General features: G+C 56.5%; 1 protein-coding gene across 14 annotated transcripts in view; it reads right to left on the bottom strand.

Moving 5' to 3' along the window:
• LOC112313384 (steryl-sulfatase) overlaps nucleotides 1–20,284 on the bottom strand; it is a 113,221-nt gene that overhangs the window by 29,638 nt on the left and 63,299 nt on the right. For 12 of the 14 annotated variants that reach the window (XM_053917004.2, XM_071220394.1, XM_053917000.2 and 9 more), the window contains 4 exons: nucleotides 11,550–11,687; nucleotides 10,206–10,365; nucleotides 6,466–6,587; nucleotides 759–1,546 (listed from right to left, as the gene is read on the bottom strand). In XM_053917004.2, the coding sequence (XP_053772979.2) occupies nucleotides 1,170–1,546; nucleotides 6,466–6,587; nucleotides 10,206–10,365; nucleotides 11,550–11,687 (797 nt within the window). In that variant the 3' untranslated portion in view covers nucleotides 759–1,169. Of the gene's footprint in view, nucleotides 1–758; nucleotides 1,547–6,465; nucleotides 6,588–10,205; nucleotides 10,366–11,549; nucleotides 11,688–20,284 lie in introns of those variants that run through there. The other 2 variants (XM_071220397.1, XM_071220396.1) reach the window with 2 other exon arrangements.

The raw sequence follows: 20,284 nt of genomic DNA, 5'->3' as shown, positions 1-20,284 counted from the left end.
GTTTCACTACCCAACATCACCCCAACGAACTCCATCAAACCTGTTTTAGACAAAATAAAAAAGAAGGGCAGGTCTCTCCTGAGCAAAATAATTTAATGTGGCACTGTATGTATCCTTCATGTCTCTCACCATTGCACAGGTTACACACTGAACTGTACCCATAAATACACGTGCACGTCATCCACGTGCAAGCCTCAAGTTAGGAAATCCGGCCGGCCGCCCACGGTCCCATCCCACACAGCGTCTGGAAGCCCACTGGCATCGCACATCTTCAACTTGGAACGAACACGACCGGCTTCCAAACCGAGCTCATACCGGCAGCTTCCCACAACCGCTGTGCGAGAACATCAGCCACAACCCTGCACGCCGTTAACGTGCCCACGTGCTCTTTAATACGGGTATTTTCTTACACGGCATGAGGAATATTTTGAGCAATTTCCAGAGCTAGAAATGCACGTGAACAGTGAGAATCTATCTACCCTCGAGATCTACTGATGTTCATGAAATAGTGATAACTGGTAGATGCTATAGTTTAAATATCTGAGCCTTCTCGAGGGAAGAAGGAAGCCGGGCTTACATAAATACCGACACTGTGAGTAATATTTGGTGTGTTCTCAATAATACTGACAGCGATCGCCTTCCAGTCACGAGCTGGGACCCTCATCAGCGTCTGTTGCTCGTGAGGCGGATGGTGGTTCACTCGTTCTCCCGTGGCGTGGGTGGAGACGGGCGGAGTGCTTCAGACACGGTGTTGTCCGTGTCGCTGGAGGGGCGGCTGAGTCACACTGTCGGTGGCATCGCCACAGACAGTGGGAGACACGGTCCATCGTGCAGTTGCACACCCCCCATGGGGAGGGTACCTTGCACACCGTCTCAGCGTCTGTCCACGCTGCACGTGGACACCTCACTTATTCACAGCAGTGCACGTACTTGGCCGTGGAAGGCATTCGTCGAGCATCTGTCCCTCTCTGCACTGATAACCTTGAGTTTTTTTTCCACAGGGTCACTGGGGGGCTCTCGAAGGGGCCCTCGGGTGACCAGATAGAGAGGGGACCACAGTCTGAGGTGCTGGCTGTGCTGCGTTGGCACGGTGACGCTCCCCCTGTGCCTCTGTCATGGGAAGGGGGAAGCGGGCACCGTGCGTCCCTCCTGCCCTCAGACATGCAGGACTATGCGCTCCCTCCCCGGTCTTGCTTTTCCTGGTGACACCGGCATGACAGGCCGGAGGACGAGGAGCAGCACATCTGAAGCCACGGCTTCCAGAGAAGGTTCTGCAGGGACAGCTGGTTGGGGACCTCTTGCACGGTGTGTGTGTGGCGGTCTGCCGCTTGCTGCATGGCATCGAGGATCTCCCAGAACCGGGGCTCGGTGCTCGGGGTCACGGGGGTCCTCTCCCTGGGGTCCTTGGAGAGATCGAAGAGCAGCGGCGGGTGGTGGTGGGTGATGAAGCGCCCGTGGCAGAAGCACACGTGTGTGAGGAAGCAGCCATTGGCGCCCTCGGGGGTGAAGTTGGGCGTGAAGAAAAAGGCCTTCCAGATGGACGAGCCTGCGGTGCACAAGGACAGAAGTTGGGGTGAGCCTGCGGTGCACAAGGACAGAAGCTGGGGTGAGCCTGCGGTGCACAAGGACAGAAGCTGGGGTGAGCCTGTGCTGCACAAGGACAGAAGCTGGGGTGACCCTGTGGTGCACAAGGACAGAAGTTGGGGTGAGCCTGCGGTGCACAAGGACAGAAGCTGGGGTGAGCCTGCGGTGCACAAGGTCACAAGTCGGGGTCACGGGGAGAGCATGCCAAGAGTCACCGCCCACCAGACCATTACTCCCACGCCCCCATTTTCCACGTACAGCCCACGTTTCCGCCTAAAACCAAACGGGAGGAAGAGTCGGGCTCCCCGCTAACACGGACCCTGCGATGGGCACGCACAGGCACAGACTTGCACACGCACAGCCGTCAAGAGGAAGGGCACACCCGGGACCTCGGTTAACCTGTCATTTTCTCAGCCTTGGGAACGTGCTCGTGCCTGACACCCAGCGCCCCGGCCGCATGGGACCGAGGATGAGGTGCTTCTGCTACGGGGAACAGACGTGATCGGGGAGCTGATGGGCACGTTCTGATAGAAGATCGGGACGAGACAGGCAGAACTCGGCACGGTTGCCAAACACGACCGAGCTGGAAGGGTGTGCTCTGTGTGTTACTAGCTTAATAAATGTGCTGCAAATTCCAAATCAGGGGAAGTCGCTGGCCCCAGGGCAGGATGGTTCGATTGTTCTGAAACCATAAGCTCTGTGTTCCACGAAGTCCCCAAATGTGACAACGTCCGAAAAAGATGTTTCCACCAACTATGAAATGACGGGTTTATTTCCTCTTTATTCTGCAATGTTCTCACTGTCTGAAAAGCTGACTCCTGACCAGACACCCCTGACAGAGGTCCAGAAGGCTGCTTCCCAGGTATGAAGCACGTGGCTGAAAAACACAGAACGTACGGGCGTGGACCCACTGGAATTAGCCACACAAGACAACTGCCCTTTCTCACGCTCTCCTCACTGGCGTGTCCCATAAATTCGTGCGGCCTCAGCCAGCAGCAAGCACCACACGGCTACTTAATTTGCTTGCATGATTTGCCTATGTCATATCAGTGGTGACTCCTGTAATGATAGGTAGTTAGCGAGTAACTGATCCACATACAAAATGAATTAATAGAATTAACTGCAAGCAGTTGCCACGGGAGTGTGCATCGTCCGTCCCCAGACAGCCTCTGGCCCGAGGCAAGCCTGTGCTGGGGAACATGGCCTCTCTTGGGTTTTTGAGGGAACACGTAGGAAGCACAGGGCAAGTGACCCATTATCCGCAGGTTCGAGGACCCATTATCCGCGGGTTCGAGGACCCGTTATCCACAGGGGTCAAGGGCCCTGTTATCTGAATAGCCATAGTACAGAAACACTGCAGTTCTTCTCTTGGACCCAAAGACCTTCAGACGGGGCCCCACCTGGGGCCGCCCAGGACACCCTGTCTTCGCACACATGGTCCCTGGGTGGGCACTGCGGGCCCCAGGCCTCTTTCTGACCCTGACGCGCATCCCTACCTGTTCCCTGCGGCCCAGACACCGAAGGAGCTAGCCCTGGGCTCGTGGATCAGACAGCAAGCTCTCCCAGCCCCTGCGGTGGGCTGCCTTAAACTCTGGGCACAATGATCACGTTAAGAACAAAACAGACGCAGATGAGGGCTGCGGCTGAGAGCGCCTGACTCCCACGCAGGCAGGTGGGTGCGTCCCTGCTCCCCCAGGGGCTGCCCGAGTGTCCGACAGTGACACCCTGCCTGTGACAAGCCCCAGCGTGCACAGTAAGGAACGGGAACATGTAACCTCGTCCGGACCAGGCACGCATGTCACACTGAACTGTCCGCCTTTCCTTCTTTGCGGACTCCAATCCCCCAGGTTAATGCAGGAACAGTTACCCGTGTTACATGCATGCTGTCGGGCATCCTGTTCAAATGTTAGAGGCATGACGAGATGTGTTCCTGTTGAAATCATGTCCCTCACCTCGCTCGGAAAACTGAATTACAGAATCATTGTACTTACGGGGTCGTTAACTTATACAGGACACACTCTCCCTAAAAGTTGAAAGGGATTCACGTTATGCGAGGGTCGAAACAGAATCGCAGCTGTTAAGTTTTGGGGAAATCAGTATTTAATGGTAATAGTGAGGCCTCCCACTGCTCTGGACCAACAGCAACTGGGATGTGAAACATCTGCCGTCGACTCGGGTTTCCTGGTCCCGGGGAAGCCAGCCCTGCCCGAGGTGCGGAGCCAAGCCGGGCTGGCTGTGTCTGCCCGTTGCCATGGTGTCAACAGCGCCCCCCACGTGGTGCAGTGCACGTTAGCAACGGCGCACGCTAGCAACGGCGCACGCTAGCAACGGCGCACGCTAGCAACAGCACCCAAGCCGGTGCGTTCCTGACCGCTGCACCCGGCTCCACCCCACCTGGCCTGTTCCTCACCCTGACACCCGGGATTCCTCTTCCCTGTTCTCAGGAAGGATTTTGAGGCTGGATGGCAGCCCCAGGGATGGACACGTGGCCGGGACAGGCTAACACAGTCCCCTAGGAATTATGGACAGTGTCCCACCAGGCAGTGCGGGCATCACTGGGCACCCCCGAGCCAAGTGGACCTGAGAGGGCCTCAGCCAAGTCACCGAGCGGGCACGCGTTTGTGTCTCTAGTGCACAGGTGAGTCCGTGCACGGGAGAGTCGCCCCTGCTCACGCCTCTCTGCCCTCTCAGCTCTTTGCACAGCTCGGGGCACAAAACCGTCTCAGACGTAAGCAGCGTGGGAATCTGCCAGCTACTCAACTGACTATTGTCCACGGCAGGGGAGCTTCAACTGTCAACTGTCCCATTAGAAGTGAAGTAAAACGGCCACGTTCACGGACAGGTGCCCACTCCGGCGCAGGAGGGGCCACACGGTAGCTGCTCAGTAAACACCCGCAGCATGAATCAGTACGTGAAAGACTGGATCGCCAAGCACAAGCCATGCGCGACGGCCGGGGCGCCAACCTCGGGGCCTGGGGGTCAGGTAGCAGCTGACCCGCGAATAAGTGGGGACTCACCAACCCATGGCTTCGGGAGACCCTTGAGCCCGGTAGGTGATTCCAGCGTTGCTTTACCGAGATTTCTGCCCTTTCGTCGCTGGTCTGAGGCAGGTGATTGTAAGAAATGGTGTAAGGGCACGTGTCTCTTCAAGAAGTCTGTTTGATCCCAGGGGGCTGCCTCTCAGGGACTGGGTCCTACTTCTCACACGGACCCCTGTCTCCTGTCTGTCCCTGCCCTCTTCTGGTTAACGCCCCCTCATACCGTGTTTCTGCAGCCCCCGACTCAACTCGTGCCTTCCGGCCTCTCCCACTGCGGGGCTGCCTTTATGTAAATGTGCTTCTGCAAACGCCAGGACATGATTATCCTTCTTTAAACACTGGAGCATCACGGAAATGTGGTCGTTGGCATTTTTCGTGGGCTCCGTGGAAACAGAAATGGGTAGAAGCACAGCTGTCCTTTATTCGACGGCCGAGACCTGCCTGCTGTTAGTCCCCCAACAAAGAGCGACGGCATCCCTACGGAGGTTTGCAGGGACGGACACGCGGCCGAGACAGGCTGACACAGCCCTTCCATGTCTTGGCCCTGCGGCTCTGGGGTCCGTCCCGCTCCCAGCGAGTAACGCAAGGCAGCTGCCGGCATGTGGGGTGGACAGTTTGTGGGGGAAGGGTGGTGGGATGTCTGCGGTGGGCAGTGTTCCACTTTAAAAATAATGAAGACGGAGCGTTCTCCTGGGAAACTGGCTGGATAAACTGGGGCCGGAGACGGGTGTGCTGAAAGCCAGTGAGAGCCTCAGTCTGAGGTTAAGAAGGAGCCGCCGGTCGGCAGTTACGAGGCGTCCTGGCAGACTGGGCTGCAGGGGCCACGTCCCCAAACACGGCAGAGAAGTGAAGCTTTAGCTGACCTTAGATGAGCCCCCTGGACTAGACGTCTGGCCCCACTGTCACCTCGAGAATACACCAGAGTTCCACACACACTTTCCGGATTTCCCCTGACCCTGACGCATCTTAGTGACGTGAACATGATCTCAGTTCTAGGTTTAAATGCAAGGAAACAAACGAACAAACAAAACCCTGCCACCTGTCCACACAGTTAGGGTCATCACCTGGTCCCACATGAACCTTTGGGCTTGTCAGAGAGCAGAGCTCTCCACGTGGGGTCGGAAACGCCCAACCTGACCCCTTCACTTCCAGAGCACGTGACGTGAAGGACACAGCACCCAGCCTGGGAAACCTGGGAGCGTCCAAGCACGTGAACTTGACCTCAAAGATCTACATGTAGGACACACACGGAGACAGAAACCAGCACCGCTGAGGTGCAGGGGGGAGAGCAGGGGAGCCTTCCCACGCGGGTCAGTGCTATTGTGCAAAACGGCAGCATCCATGGACCTCTTAGAGGGCAGGCCCAGCACGCGGCGTGCCCAGCGGGCGGGGGAGACCGACAAGCATCACCCAGGGGAGGAGAGAAGAAAAGGAAGGCTCTTGCAGGCGCAGGAGGCTACAAGCACAGTCAGCTGCGTACGGAGGAGAGGGCCCGAGCCCAGAATGTGAGGGCTGCAGGGACATGTGGCTGTTTGTTTGAATGTGACGGAAGGGACCGCGTGCCCTGCTGGGCAGCAGCAGCAGCTCCCTGTCCTGAAATGAAGCAGGGGCTGCCAGCCCTTGGCATCCATGTGGCGAGTGCCAAGTCCGCTGACGTCCTACACGCACAACTATGGGAGCAGGAGGGATAAGAGAAGAGGGGAGGCAGCGTTCAAGGCCACGCACAGTTGCGCTGCAAGCCCCCCTGTTGGCCTCTGCAGAGCTCAGCACCCTCGGCCTTCACCGGCATGCACGGCGCTGGTGCCACAAAGCGGCAGAGGAAGGAAAAGCTGGGTTCACTCACTGTTCCGCGGGTGCCAGCGCACGGCGTTCAGGTAGAAGTTGCAATAGTGGAAGAGGAACTCGTGCTCCGAGTGCCGGCTTTTGCTCTGAAGCAGCGGCATTAGGTCCCGGCCGTCGATGACCCTGGGGGGTAAACCGGGCAGGCGTGAGGCGTGAATGAGCGCACCGTGCTTGGACCGAAACGCCCTGCCTCCTGAGTTATCCTTCCCGTGCAGGAGAGCCACGTCGTGGTAACCAAGTAACCAGCACGAACACACCAGCCAGCCTCTGTTGGGTGCCGTGCCCCATGCCGCGAGGCCGGCCGCGCTCCCAGGCAAACTGCTGGAACCCTCCAAACGGCAGCAGGAGTTGGGGCCGTCTTCACTCCATGGATGAGGAGGACCCACTGACATGGCCCCCACATCTTCAACTGTACGGGTGGGCGGCCCCCCTAACGTCCGTGCGGGTCAAGGGTCAGCGGCACAGGGCGGGCGAAAGTAGGTCTGGCGTTGTGAGTACGCGAAACACCGAGTTTACTGTTGTATCAACGTTTATTCGCCACTGCACTGTTTTCCACAGCAAGAACAGCCACCCTACTCTGACCACACCGTCGATCTCTCGTAGTGCCGGACACCCAACGAAGCCCAGAAGGGCAGCGTCCCAGATGGCGAACAACAGCCACACACAATGGGGCACGAGCGACGGAAGTACGATCGTTGGCAGTTTGGAGGAACGGATGCAAGCCTGACACTTAGCTGTGAGCTGGACAGACAGGCACGGCCACCCCAGAACCGAACCCACTGACAAGGCGAGACCGCCGCCGTCGGAACGAGCCGGGAGCCCCTTTGAAAGACGTGGACAGTTTAACCTGAGGGCGTGACATGCTTCTCCTGATTAAAAACGCTCCCCACCTACCACCCCCTAACGTAACGGCACGTTTCACTTGGCCGCGTAATTTGGGTATGCGTTCTCGAGGAATCCCGCATCCCTTGAGCTTTTTTTGTGATTTATTCTGGTGTCACTAAAAAGCCCGTAAGGTGCCCTCGGTATTCATCCTCCTTCCGGGGATGTCTAGGTACCGAAAATGTTCCATTGTTGTAAAATAAAAATAAGAACAAAAGACAGACTTGGTCCGCGTCCCAGGCTTGCGCTCCTGTTCACCACGAGAGGAAGGCAAAGAAACGGGGTAGAAGGACAGGTCTATTCAGAAGCAGAACGGGCTCGGAAACAGGGTTTCTAGCCCAGAATACCAGTTACTGGGACGTGTTCCGATTGCTTTTCAGAAAGACTCAGTCCCTAATAACGGGGCATCCGGCCCAGGGTGGGCAGAAGGGAAGGGATGATGGGGGAAGCGTGCAGGCACCTGAGCCCGAGCAGCCCTGGTGGGCACAGACGACGTGGACATGGGCGCGGGACAGGGCGGGGTGCAGACACCTCTCCCCGTGCTTCCCCACGAGTGCACAGCAGGCTTTTCCGTGACCATTCCAGAGCAAGGACGGACCTCTGCTTTTTCTTGATATAATCTCTACCTCTATGTCTTGAAGCTGGCTTTATTTGGTCATAAGCCCTCAAAACACAACCCTTGATTTAAGAACAGAGGACCAAACGCCTGTCGGAATGGCTACCATCAATAAATCAACCAAAAACAAGTGCTGGAGAGAATGTGGAGAAAGGGGTACCCTTGTGCGCTGTGGGAAACCCAAATCCACGTGTCCACACCATCGGGCCGACCTCGGTCAGTAGGCATCGTGAGATACGTAGAGAGGACCCTCCGTCCTGAGGACGGGCTCTGCCGATGACGCAGGCTCAGTCCCAAGTGCTCGGTTCTGCTGAGGGACCGGCTGCCCACGCCGGGCAGGGCGCCCCAGACAGCAGACCAGCGGCCGCCAGACTGCAGGGCGGGGGTGGGGGCAGCAGCCAGCAGCCACCTTTCTGGGAGGCAGCTTCCTCTCTGACCGTGACATTCTCCCTCCCCTCACGTCCCCGCCCCTGCTCCCACCCCCGATTCGATGGGAAACCATTCAGAGATACTGCAAAGCAAAGAGCCGCGATGATTTTTAATCTCAGGAGCCACGAGAGAAAAACGTCCTTCGCGTGATCGGGCGAGCACGGTGTGCGGGACGGGACCGCATTGAGATGTATTCCTGGGCCGACGAGGAGGCCCGATGAGCAGACAAATTCACTGGGAGGGAGATTTCGGGCTTCAGAAGAGACTTTCAGGGCTGACCGCCGCCCACTTTTCTGCCTGTGCCTCAGCAGAAAAAGAACACTCCCACTGCGGCAGATCTTCCAAGTGCCTTCAGCACCCGTGGCTCTTGCAATTCCGGGACCCTGGGCAAAGTTCCACGTGGAAGAAGAGAGACCCGCCCTAAGGGATATGCGGCCTCTGCCTGATGACACAGAAGGGCATGTGTCCCCACGATCTCTACACGTCACCTCACGTGCTCCGACGTGCCTCGCCCTCCCATCAACCCGGTCAGGCCAGCGCTGTGACTCAGTCCAGTTCCCCGACGCCCGCTGGGGCCCAAGACCCTCCCAGCGCGTCTGAGGCTACAGTTGCTTTCCAGGTTCCATTGCCAGCTCTATGAATGTTGGCAGATGACACAGCACCCCCATGAACAAACGCTCTCTGGGGCCCTCGGTCACTAAAGCGTGTGCACGGGCCCTGGCCGGGTGGCTCTGACTGTGGGAGCGTCATCCCATACACCTACACGTCGCCGGTTTGATTCCCGGTCAGGGCACGTGCCCGGGTTGCGGGTCTGGTCCCCAGTCCCCACAGTTTCTCAGATCGATGTCTGCCTGCCTGTCTGTCTGTTTGTCTCCATCTCTGTGTTTCTAACTTTCCAAAAGCAATACACATATCTCCGGGGGAGGATTCAAAAGAAAACGACAACAGTGTAGATGGGTCGTGAGCCCACTAAGCTTGAGAACGGCTGCCTTTGCTGCGTGGGCGCGTCTGTGTGTGAGCTGGCGTGGGGCAGGCACAGCTAAGGCAGAAACCTGGAAACCACAAGTACGACTATGAGCAAGGAAACACGCTCGTGAGCCACGGGAGGCGAGCCAGGCTCCCCAGGACTGCACTCCAGCTGAGCTGCTGCTCTGCGCCCAGGTCCCCTGCCTTCGTGTGTGCGTGCTCGCTGGCAGCGGCAACGAAACCAGACCTACAGCCCGGTTGCGTGAGATTCGCCCCGCTGCCACCCAGCTAAGGAACACAATCCGTCAGCGAGCGGGCTTCCCTCCCAAGCCCTCCGATGGGCAAGATGCTGGGGGAGAAACCACTGTCAGCATGTTGGAGAGTCGCAGTGAAATTGCAGAGAAAGACGTGGCGTTTAGAACTTGCTAACTGAACACACGCTGGGGGTAGGGCCCTTAAGTGGGGACCTGGCTGCTTTCCTTGCTGCTGCTGCCGAGGGCTGCATGAACACAGGTGTGATATGGGACACGGGAGTTCCAGGGGTCAGTGCCAGGTGCCCTTGGGCAGGGATGGGGGCCCAGGCGGGTGGGAGACACAGGTGAGCAGAAGGCTGCAGGAGAGTATCCGTTCAAGGCCACCCTCCACACCCCAGCCTGGCAGTCCACTTCCCACTGGGACAGCGGCCCTGGTAGAGGGGTTTCTGCGTCCGAGGTGCCCCCAGCGAGGGCCCCAACCGCATATGGGTGACCAGTCCCACCAGAGGGGACGCCCCTCTGCAGGGAAAGCAGAGCCCGCCCGACCGCACCGTCTGAACGCGACACTGCCCGGCAGCATCTGCGCCACGGTACCTGTCCTGAGGCAGCGCCGCTCCCGCCAGTGTGGCCACGGTGGGGAATATGTCCATGTTGCTGGTGGGCGCGTCCACCTCCAGCCCGGCCTCGAGGACCCCCGGCCAGCGCAGCAGGCCTGGCACGCGGATGCCTCCTTCCCAGTTGTTGCCTTTTCCTCCTGAAAGGCAAAGCACAGGCAGCGGGCCAATTGGACTCCCCTCCAGGCTCACGTCAAGGAATTCTTGAAGAGTGAACGCGAGTCTTGCGAGGACACAGGAAGCGCTGAGCTGACGGCTTTGGAGGTGCGGAGAGGTGACAAGCCGGGGAGCCAGGTGACGTGAGACGCTGGAAAAGGCAGCTGGTGTGCTCTCCCCAAGAACCTTCAGAGGACATTCGGCCTGCCAGCCCCTCACGTGGACCCCAGCATGGCCCAGTGTCCATATCGGAACACCGGCTATGGAGCTCGACACACATTGCTCCGAGCCACCTGATGGGCGGCAGCTCCTTCCGGCAGCCCCGGAACACGCGAGCCCCAGCTTGTCGAGTAACGATGGGGTTGCCACTGGCCTGTGATTGCCACGGCGTGGTAACCCCAGTTCCCAACCACCCTTCAGGGCCCTCGACACTCTCCTTCTCGGCCCTTCCACTCACGCCTGCAAAAGTCCGCCATGACAGCAAAAGGCCAGTCCCCGTCCCCCCGAGTGTCATCAGCCTTCCTCACGTGCGTCAGCCTGCAGTGTTGGGTCACCTGTCCCTGCACTGAGGCTGGGCAGCACGGGTGTGTCCCTCCCCTAAGGAAGGGCTGCTGGCTAGCCACGCCCATCACTGTGACTGATGGCCACGCCTCCGTAGCAGCCACAATCTGACCTTGGAACCTAGCAGGCCTGGGGCAGAGAACCAGTGAGTGAGTGAACCAGGTGTGAAGGGCAGCTCGGAACCACATGTTTGCAGACACTGGCAGCTATAAAACAAAGTAAAATCGATGCTCTCCACGCAGGCCATAACCTCATGGAAATATGGCAGAAACGCCCAACTTGACGGCCCGGGAAACGCGTGTTGCGTTCCGCCACCACTGAGATCAGGCCGTAGGCAGAGAGGGCCTACGCAGCACAGCCGGGCGCAGTGGCTCCTGGCCACAGTAAGCACCCCGTGACCTGTGTGATTATGGGTTCTGTGTCCTGCCAAACAGCACGCCGTAGGTGAGCTGCTAGGTTCTGTGGGGAGCGCAGCAGGCACCCCCTCTTTATTCCTCTGTTCAGCGGCAGAGACAGAAGGGAGTCCCGAGCACTTCAGGGCCAAGCGTCGGCACAGTTATGCCATCACTGTGGGAGCCAGGAAGCCGGGGCCGATGCGCACCCTCACCTTTGTACATCCCGTTACTGCCTCCGTGAACTTCCCCTTTGCTGCTCACTTCTTCCACGTGGGCCCCCTGGTCCGACGAGAAGTACACGAGGGTGTTATTCGTCAGCCTCAACTCCTCGAGAACGTTCAAGATCTGCCCTGCAGGGAAGAAAACAGTCCGTGGGAAACGAGTTCCATCTTTCCAAAGGACGTGACTGCCTATGGCTCAGGGCAGGGAGGAGACACTCCTGCGTACGCCGCTCTCCCCGGCTGAGCTCCTGGAGCACGGGGTGATCGGGGGACGCAGCGGCAGGCCCGTGGGGCAGACAACAAGCAGAGTCAGTCACGGAAGCAGGTGAGATCTGTAAGCATCGCCGGGAGCCCTGGCCACCATAGGGCGGTTCTGCAAAGGGACCCAATAAAGTGTCCCACCAAAGTCAGGCTCACTGGTCATTGGGTACATGGAGGACGTTGCCAGGAGAGGGGCCAGCGGTCCACAGTCCTCGGGTTACAGAGAAGCCTACTACTTTGTCCCTACTGACTGGAAAAAGCAAAGCACCAAACACCAAACCAGGGATGTCCCTCTTGCCTGAAAAAATCTGTCTACAGACACTTGGGGATGAATTCCTTCTGACAGTTCTCACAGTAGAGACTCAAGTCCAAACCCACCGAACACGAGCATCATCAGTACGCCTCGTCCGTTCCTTCTCCTGGCCCCCACCTTCTTTCCCGAAACCTAACACTGGGTTCTGCCCCCCGACAATAGCTCTTCAAATCCACAGCCATGTCACCACGAACCAAGAACCACGGACCACCGTCCCCGCAGCTCTGTCTATGCGCGTAGGATGTGGCCGCACGTTCTCTTGTTTATGCCACAGGGAAGCCTGCGAGTAAAGAGATTTATTTTTTCTCATCCACCTGACAGATGACCGCAGCCACGCTCTGCAAAGACAAGTGAGCTGCTCAATTTCCCACAGGGAGGTGGCGAGGGAGCCAGAAACCAGGACTGAAGTCTGATGCCAAACCCAGACCCTCGAACTCTGCGTAGTCACATGCTTGGACTCACGAGAACCACTGAGCAGTGAGGAGGACATTCGGGGGGGTGGAACTAGAGATATCACTGCAATACCCATATACAATGCATACCACGGCCACTCTCTTCTTCCAGTGAGTCCAGGGCGAGGGCGAGGACGGGGTGTCGGTGAAATATGTGTGCATCGAGGGCACAGGACAGCTTGGGAACTTCCCTGCCTACTTCTATGGATGCCCGAACTTTCCCCTTTGGGAAAAAGAGACGCCAGAGGAAGATTTAAGAAGGGGCTGATTAGGAAGCTAGACGGTTTCTCGAACCAGAAGGAAACGATGGTCCAGCTGGGGGAATACAACTTACAATTCCGGCAGAGATGGACATGCCTGTAAGCTGCAGGCTTATTTAGTGAGTGCATGCACACAGGCAGACGTCGGGGATGAGGCTCTGACCCTGTTCTTGTCATGTGGGACTGCGAGGGGCTTCTCGGCGTCCCTTCTCCTCCTTCCCTTGAGCTCAGTAAGCAAACAAGAAGCCCTGGCTGCTGCCTCCGGCCGTGTATGGAACATTCGGGAGCTCTTACCACTCCTCCCTGACCCGGCACCTGCTATGCCAGCCACATCTGTCCCCTGGCCCCACTCTCTCCAGCTATTTGCAGACCAGCGTGGGAGCCACACTGCTGTCTCCACTCAGGCTCATTCCGTGAGTAAGAAACCTGTCCAGTCCACTTGGCGTGGCATCATGGGCCTCGACATGAGCCCTGGGACGACCCCAGCAAGTGGAATTGTGCCAGAATGCCAGGCGTCCTCAGTGGCCGAAACAATCAGTGACCACAAGCATGTCCAACGTGGCACGTCCGGCATGCCCCCTGGAGATATGCCTGCACCCCAGGGGGACTCCGTCTGCCACCTGGCCCAGGAAGGAGAGAAGGAACACAGAGTCAGCACCCCACGGAGGTGGCACCGGGGACTCCCGATGCAAAAGCAAGACCACGTCCTTTGCGGCAAGATGTACTTTTGCTGTTTTATTGCCAGTGCCACCCGCTGGAGGGCACTCAATCTTTCCCAGTTGTTTCACTCCTGTGATAGCCATCCCTAGAAGGCTCGGCATGTCCATGGACGCCCTGCTCAGAACCGAGGAACACGACGCACACGGCCCACTGCAGGGGTCGGTCTCCCGTGACGAGTCACCACCAGGCACATGTTCACCGCAGTGCTGCCGCAGCGAAGCTCACCACCTGCACACGCGGGTGCGGGGTACCTCGGCTCTCGTGGGAATGTCAGCCCCGTCACTTTGAAAACCGTCGTTAGTTTAATGAGTTGAAAGAGGAAGAAGCCACAATACGATGGGACCCTTGCTGCTGTTTTGGGGAAAAAGTGCCCCTTTGGCTCATATACACATAATTTGTCAGCGAAATGCTAGACTGGGCGGGTAGCCGGGGATGGCGGGTTTCCCTTCCTCGGGCAGCAACTAGTATTTTGCAAAAGGGCGCTCGACCGTGCACCTCCATTTCAAATGGCACCCACTTTTCTGGCCTTCACAACTGGCTCAGCATGAATAAAATCCTGCGACGAAAAGCCCGTTTTAAAAATGTGACTCCCGTGATAACATCTGTGGACTCAAAACCCACACACACATATTTGTGGCAGGTTTGTTTTCAATTGCCAATGCCCCGGAAGCTGCCCAGCTGTCCTTCAGCAGGTGGCGGATAAGTAAGGTGTGCTCCGTGAAGACAGGGCCATGTTCTCCATCACTGAACAGAAGTGGGCGGCCGAGCCACGGAAACACATTGCATGCACAAGACTGAGTGAAGGAAGGCAATGGGAAAGGGCCACACACTCCATGGTTTCCACCGTATGATATCCGGGAAGAGACCAAACTATGGAGAGAGCAGAAACATCAGTGGCTGCAGGTGTTTGGGGGAATGGCAGGCGGAGAGAGAAATAGGCAGGTAAATAGCACTTCTCCAAACCCATAGAATGCAGAATTCAAACAGTGCACCCTAATGTAAACTATGGATGTCGGCTGATTAACTAATGTATCGCTATTGGCTCATCAGCTGTGATGAATGTACCTCATGCATACAAGGTACTACGAGGGCAATTGTGTGCAAAAGAAAGAGAATGCGGAAAACTCTGTGTAAAGTTCCTGTTACCCTACAACTGCTCAAAAATAACACACGGCTATTCTTAGAACGCCTTTGAAGTGCGGTGTTGATTCCAGACTTCCTGGTCTTGCTTCCAAAGTGTGTTTGTCCAGCTTGTCCTGACCACGGCTGTGGGCTACACACAGGGGCATGACAAGACGGCAGGGACAGCGTTTGTCCCCGAGGCCTGCTGAGACAGGGTCCCTCTGTCCAGGCCAGCTCGCCTCCTGCTGACACCGTCCCCTCCCTCCCGGCTGCTTCCACCTCCACACACCTGCCGTAGCACCAGTTCCTTCCACTAACACGCACCTTCCTCCTTTCCCAGCCTCACGCTCCTCCCTGGGTATCCGTGTAACGGCTCCATCTCCCATGGCCGTAAGGTTTGTGCCTGGCCCCCATCAACTTTTGCTACTCGTTGCCTTCAGCGCTAACTTTGTCATTTTCAACAAGCACGTCACACACGGCGGGGCTGGGATTCACACGAGAGCATCTTGCTGAGGCCACTGGACAGATGGCAAATTCCATGGTTCAGCTGCTGCAGAAATGGTCACATTTCTGATGTCCTTTCAGTCCCCCACTTTCTGCCTGAAATGCACACCCTGCATCCCACTCTGCTTCGGTCTCAAGCCAGAATCTCATTTGTAAAGCCCCAGGCCCATGCACCTCTTCATTCTTCATAAGAGAGATTGGTCCGGGTGGCACAAAGCAGGTTGACAGTGGTCCATGTGGAAAATCACCCAACACATAATAACACGAGAACAAAGCCTGTTTTTGGGGGACTCACACCCGGAAACCTCTTGCCTCACCCTGTACAAAGTTCTAGCGTGTTTCTCTCCTAAAAGTTCTGCACAGAACTGTCCCCTGGGTACAGACATCCCCGCATTCCTCTTCCTTCCAGAGCAGCATAGCGCGTCAGAAATCTGCAAATATTATTTTTAAGGAAGGTTCTCAAAGTATAATGATACCAATTTAGATAGGAAAATAGTTCTGAATTACTGAGGGCGGGTTGCAGGATAGCTTATAAATGAAATGCCTTATTTCCAAAGCTTTCTCATCTTGTTCCCTGAAGGAAAAAAAAAAATACAGAAAAGAAGCTATTGTGAGAGCAATTTGTTATTTAAGTGGAGAAAAAACAAGAGCGAGCGTATCAAAAAATGAGAACTTCCTGGGCAGACTTTTGCAAGGCTGAGAGAAGAAAACTTGGAAATGAGGAAATGTGGCTCCTTTTCCCTCCAGGTGCCGACGTGGGTTAGAGAGGAAGATTAAACCCCAGAATTCCTTTGTTCCCTGCGGACATACTGCAAACAAGTGTTAATTAAGCTACTGTGCAGTGAGCACTGGGAGAGAGAACCCTTTGCAACTCACAGGCGGAGTTCCGCGTCCCAGCTGAGGGGGGCGCTGTCCCAGAAAACCAAGAGCTCAAACTGGCTTCTGGGTGCTGAGAGAATTGGACCTGGGTCCGCCTTGGCCTGCTGCCTGGGAATATTTGCGTCCACGTTGGAGATGATAACCTGTGTTAGCAGAGCCGGCCAGGAGGAAGAGAGGAGGGTGGTATTGGAAGCCCTCAGCCTGGCTGAGGCGGCCCCGAGAACACAGGCCATGGGGCAGTTCTAGGACACAGGAGGAGAAAGAACAGCAGAGGCGGCCCCTTCTCCAAACAGCCTCGTCTCGGGGACACCCTGCAGCCGGAAAGGAGCAGGTCTCTCTGGACAGTCCAGAAATCTTTTCGGGCGGCTGAAAGGTGGCGTAACCTGTGCGGCGTCACTTCCCCACCTGCAGGCTACAGACGCCATAAATGTATCTCCTAGCACGGTCACAGGGAGCCAATGAAGTCATGGACGTACAATGTTTCAAGAAGTGGCCAGGAATGCCGAAGGCTTGTATGGGGTAGCTGTTTGTAGTCACTCACTGTTTCATTACCACTGTGGTAGTGGTTATTGCTAGGGTGCTGGTGCTATTCCTCATGTTATGAAAATGCTGCCCGATATCCTATTAATATGCTGGAATTAATTGGTCGACGGACTCCTGGATGATTTATGATGCTATCTTCTTTATGCAAATGATTTATAAACGTGGTGAAAACCATTTGTTTCCCTGTGAGATGCAAATGCACGGTGACATAGTATCCAAAGCAGACTGAAAACCAGGAAATTAAGCTTCAGGCTCCGCGAAAGTGGTAACATTATTACCGACTTTGTGAAACCCAGAGGGGAACGCTTTATAGGCTAAATTAATTTACAGCGCCCAAATCAATACTCGACACAATGCCTGTGCGAATACATATCGCGGCCTAACGTCTGGGCCTGCCTTGGCCCTGCCTGGGGTCTCCCGATCCTTTGCAGTCTGCGGTGATGTGCCGTTTACACCTCCAGGCTGACGTTGGGAACAGCCTCTTTCTGCAGAAGATGAGCTATTTTGTCACGAACGCAGCTGTAGCGAGCGGAAAGTCACGTAATAAGAAACGGAGAGGCAGAAAAACCCACACGACGCATGTTTCCCCGTTTGTCGAGTTATCTGATGCCCTCCCTGCTTCTTGTGAAGCTTTGCAGCTGGGCACCCCTGAAGCGAACGTTTCACATCAAGAGCAGGCTGACGGAGGAGAAAGTAAATCTTTGAAGAGGAGGACTGAGCTGTAAGAACAGGGCATTGAAAAGTAACGCCGGTGAGAGCCGAGTCCGAGAGGGACACGTACACATGTGCTGTGTCTGTGAGCTCCATGGGCAAACGGGTGGGTTGGATGCGGGTTGAGGACCAAGAGCATGGAAAACGGTTTCAATGCCGACACTCACACGAGACGGGCAAAGGGGGACAATTAATTCAACTAACTTCTCATCTTTGTGTCCCTTGTGGCCACAACTTGCCTTTGTCCTCAATCACAGATGAGCTCTTGGTGTCGGCTCTGCCTTAGGAATTCCCTTCTCTACTGTTCATAGCTGGCATTTTCAGCATTGCCCGGGGAACAGGGGGCCCCGCCCACGCACCTGCATCCCCATCACCGCCCAGACCTGCGCAGCCGCAGCGAGAACAGTGGTCCTTCAAATGCAGAGATGCTTCGAGTGCGCCTCTGGAGCGACTGCCGGGTGAGAGACCGAGAGCTGTCGTCCAGGGGAATGAAGAGCCTCCCGCAGGCTGGGGTGGCCCGCGGCACGCACGCAGACAAGGTCATACACGGCAAGTTTGAGCGTACGCAGTACGTACTAAATTGTTAGGTTGCTGGGTGCAAAGACATCAGCAGACGAATTTATGCTTTGCAGCGGAGGTGCCGCCTCTGCTCGCTCACACTTGCTGTCATAACTCCACGTGTGTGCGCGTCTGGTCAAAGAGTCCCCCATTGCCACCCCGATCTCGCGGACTGTGACCCTCCCCGACCAAGGCCACTGCCGCCGCTCACAGTCCTGTGCAGGAGAATCTAAAGTTCCGTGAGGACAGAAGCACAGAGAATTCCCAAGACAGACGCGTGCACCTTATCTGTGGGTAAGATAATTCCCTCTATTTCAAAATAACTTGTAACGTCCTTTCACGCGTCTCTTCCTCGTGGCCTCCTGGAAATGCGGCTCGAGACAAAGCCCCCACCTCACCTCAGGTCCACACAGCCAGGTGTTCTTCCTCTCAGTCCCTGCTCCAAGCTGCAAGGATTGTCAAAGGAGCTTATTTTCTGCGGGTTTTCTTCCTTCTCACGCACGGTGCATTTATCGCCGCGAATCAGATCCGTAAGTGAAATTCTTACTGATGGAGCTTGGCAGGTAGAAATACCAAGGCCGGCCACGCTCCCGGACAGCAACTCTGCCGTCCGATGACCCAAGTGGAAGGACTTCACACGCTGTGATTGCGTCATTTCCGTTCTCTTCTGGCTACTGTCTGGCGTCAGGTGAAAAAATATTATGACAAGTGTTCTCTCTCAAACAATTGTCTAGAAGCTGGAAAAGGGGGATGTGGGCGGGTATCAGAGTTTTCCGTGGCCGACTAAAAGGTCGACGTCTCGGAGCATTTGCTTTAACGTGTAAGGAATTGGTAACCTGCAGCAGCCATCCCCCCCCCCCCGAATGAGACGCAGCGGGTGTGCCTGCCGGGAGGGAGCGCACAGGAGGGAAGGTCCGGGTGACGAGCAGCGAGCACCCAGCTGCCTCTGGGGACAGCGGAGGTTGCCGACTGGTTCCCTTTCCATGTGGTAGAGGCCGGGAGTCCCCATGGACCAGGTCCGTGTGGCATTGAGGAGTTGCGTGCGGTCCCGTCCCACTCTGTAACCTCCCTCTCCCTGTTTCCTACCGCTTCGGAGCAAGCAAAATTACATGGAGAGTCCCATCCCAAAGAAACACCTTCAAGGACAGTACGGAGATTCCTTAAAAGGCTAAACATCGAGTGACCCCTTGCGCCGGCGAGTCCACTTCTGAGTACTTGTCTGAAGAAAATGAAAACGCTACTTGGAAACGACATTCGCAGCCCTGTGCTCACTGCAGAGTGAGTCACAATGCCCAAGAGCAGGCAGCCACCTGGGCGCCCCTGCGCGGATGCCTGGGTACAGATGAGGGGCGTGCATAAAGTGGGACATCGCGTAGCGGCTGGAAAGAGTGAAGTCTGGCCATCTGTGCCAGTGTTCCGGGGCCAAGAGGCTACCGTGCTCGCTAAGTGTAGTAAGTCACACAAAGACCAACGCCACATGCTTTCCTGTGCATGTGGAACTGACAACAAGCAAACCAACCCAAACAAACTCTTAGAAACGGAGAAGATCAAAGGCTCCCAGAGAGGACGGGATGGGATGGGGGTGGGTGGAGAGGGCACAGCAGGATGCTCTGCCAGGGGTCTCTGGGTCCGCCATTCCCCTGAGTGAGCTCAGGGCTTTGTGCTCCTGGCCAGGAGGGACAGGTGCAGGAGTGGGTGCGGCCGCCCTCCCGGCCTGCTCTCAGGTGCTTTCGTGACTGCACAGGGGCGATCTCATCACCGCTGTCCACTCCCAGAGGAAGACCTGGCCCACTGAACCATCCGCTGCCGGTCACCCACATAGGGACGCTGGCCCACAGCCACCTGCGTGAGGGGGGTCTCAAGGGGCTTCATTCTTGTGAGGCCCTCAGAGACCCTGCAGAAAGGGCCTGGCCTGATACCAGCTGCGAAGACATGAGGCATGGCATCAGGCCACCAAACCCACGTCCCTCAGCTTCTGAGAGGCCCCAGCAGCCGATGGGCTGACCCACCAAAGCCAGGATCAATCGTTCTGAGCAAATGATAGGTGAGGATGGAGCCTGATTCATTCTCTCTCTCTCTCTCTCTCTCTCTCTCTCTCTCTCTCTCTCCCCTCTCTCTCTCTCTCCCTCCCCCCCGCACCCCGAAGCAACTTAAAAGTCTTTAAAAGTCGTAAAGTCTTAAAATAAAGCAGTAGGGTGAGAGTAAAACCCTGTTTGTGGCTCGAGTTGTAAAACGCTCTGCTGTCAGGTGAAAACCTTTGCCTGAATACTTCAGAGGCACAGGTACAGCTGAAGGAAGGGGTGCAGTAGGCAGGGGCGAGCGCCTGCCGGATGTGGCTGCCAGAACTCTGCCACGGTGCCCGGGAGTATGGGCCTTCGCATGGACAATGTGCTGAGCCCACCT

The sequence above is a fragment of the Desmodus rotundus genome, chromosome Y (assembly GCF_022682495.2).
Source record: "Desmodus rotundus isolate HL8 chromosome Y, HLdesRot8A.1, whole genome shotgun sequence".
NCBI classification, from domain to species: Eukaryota; Metazoa; Chordata; class Mammalia; order Chiroptera; family Phyllostomidae; genus Desmodus; species Desmodus rotundus.
The sequence above is the reverse complement of the archived record's forward strand: the minus strand, read 5'-3'. Positions and strand labels throughout refer to the sequence as shown.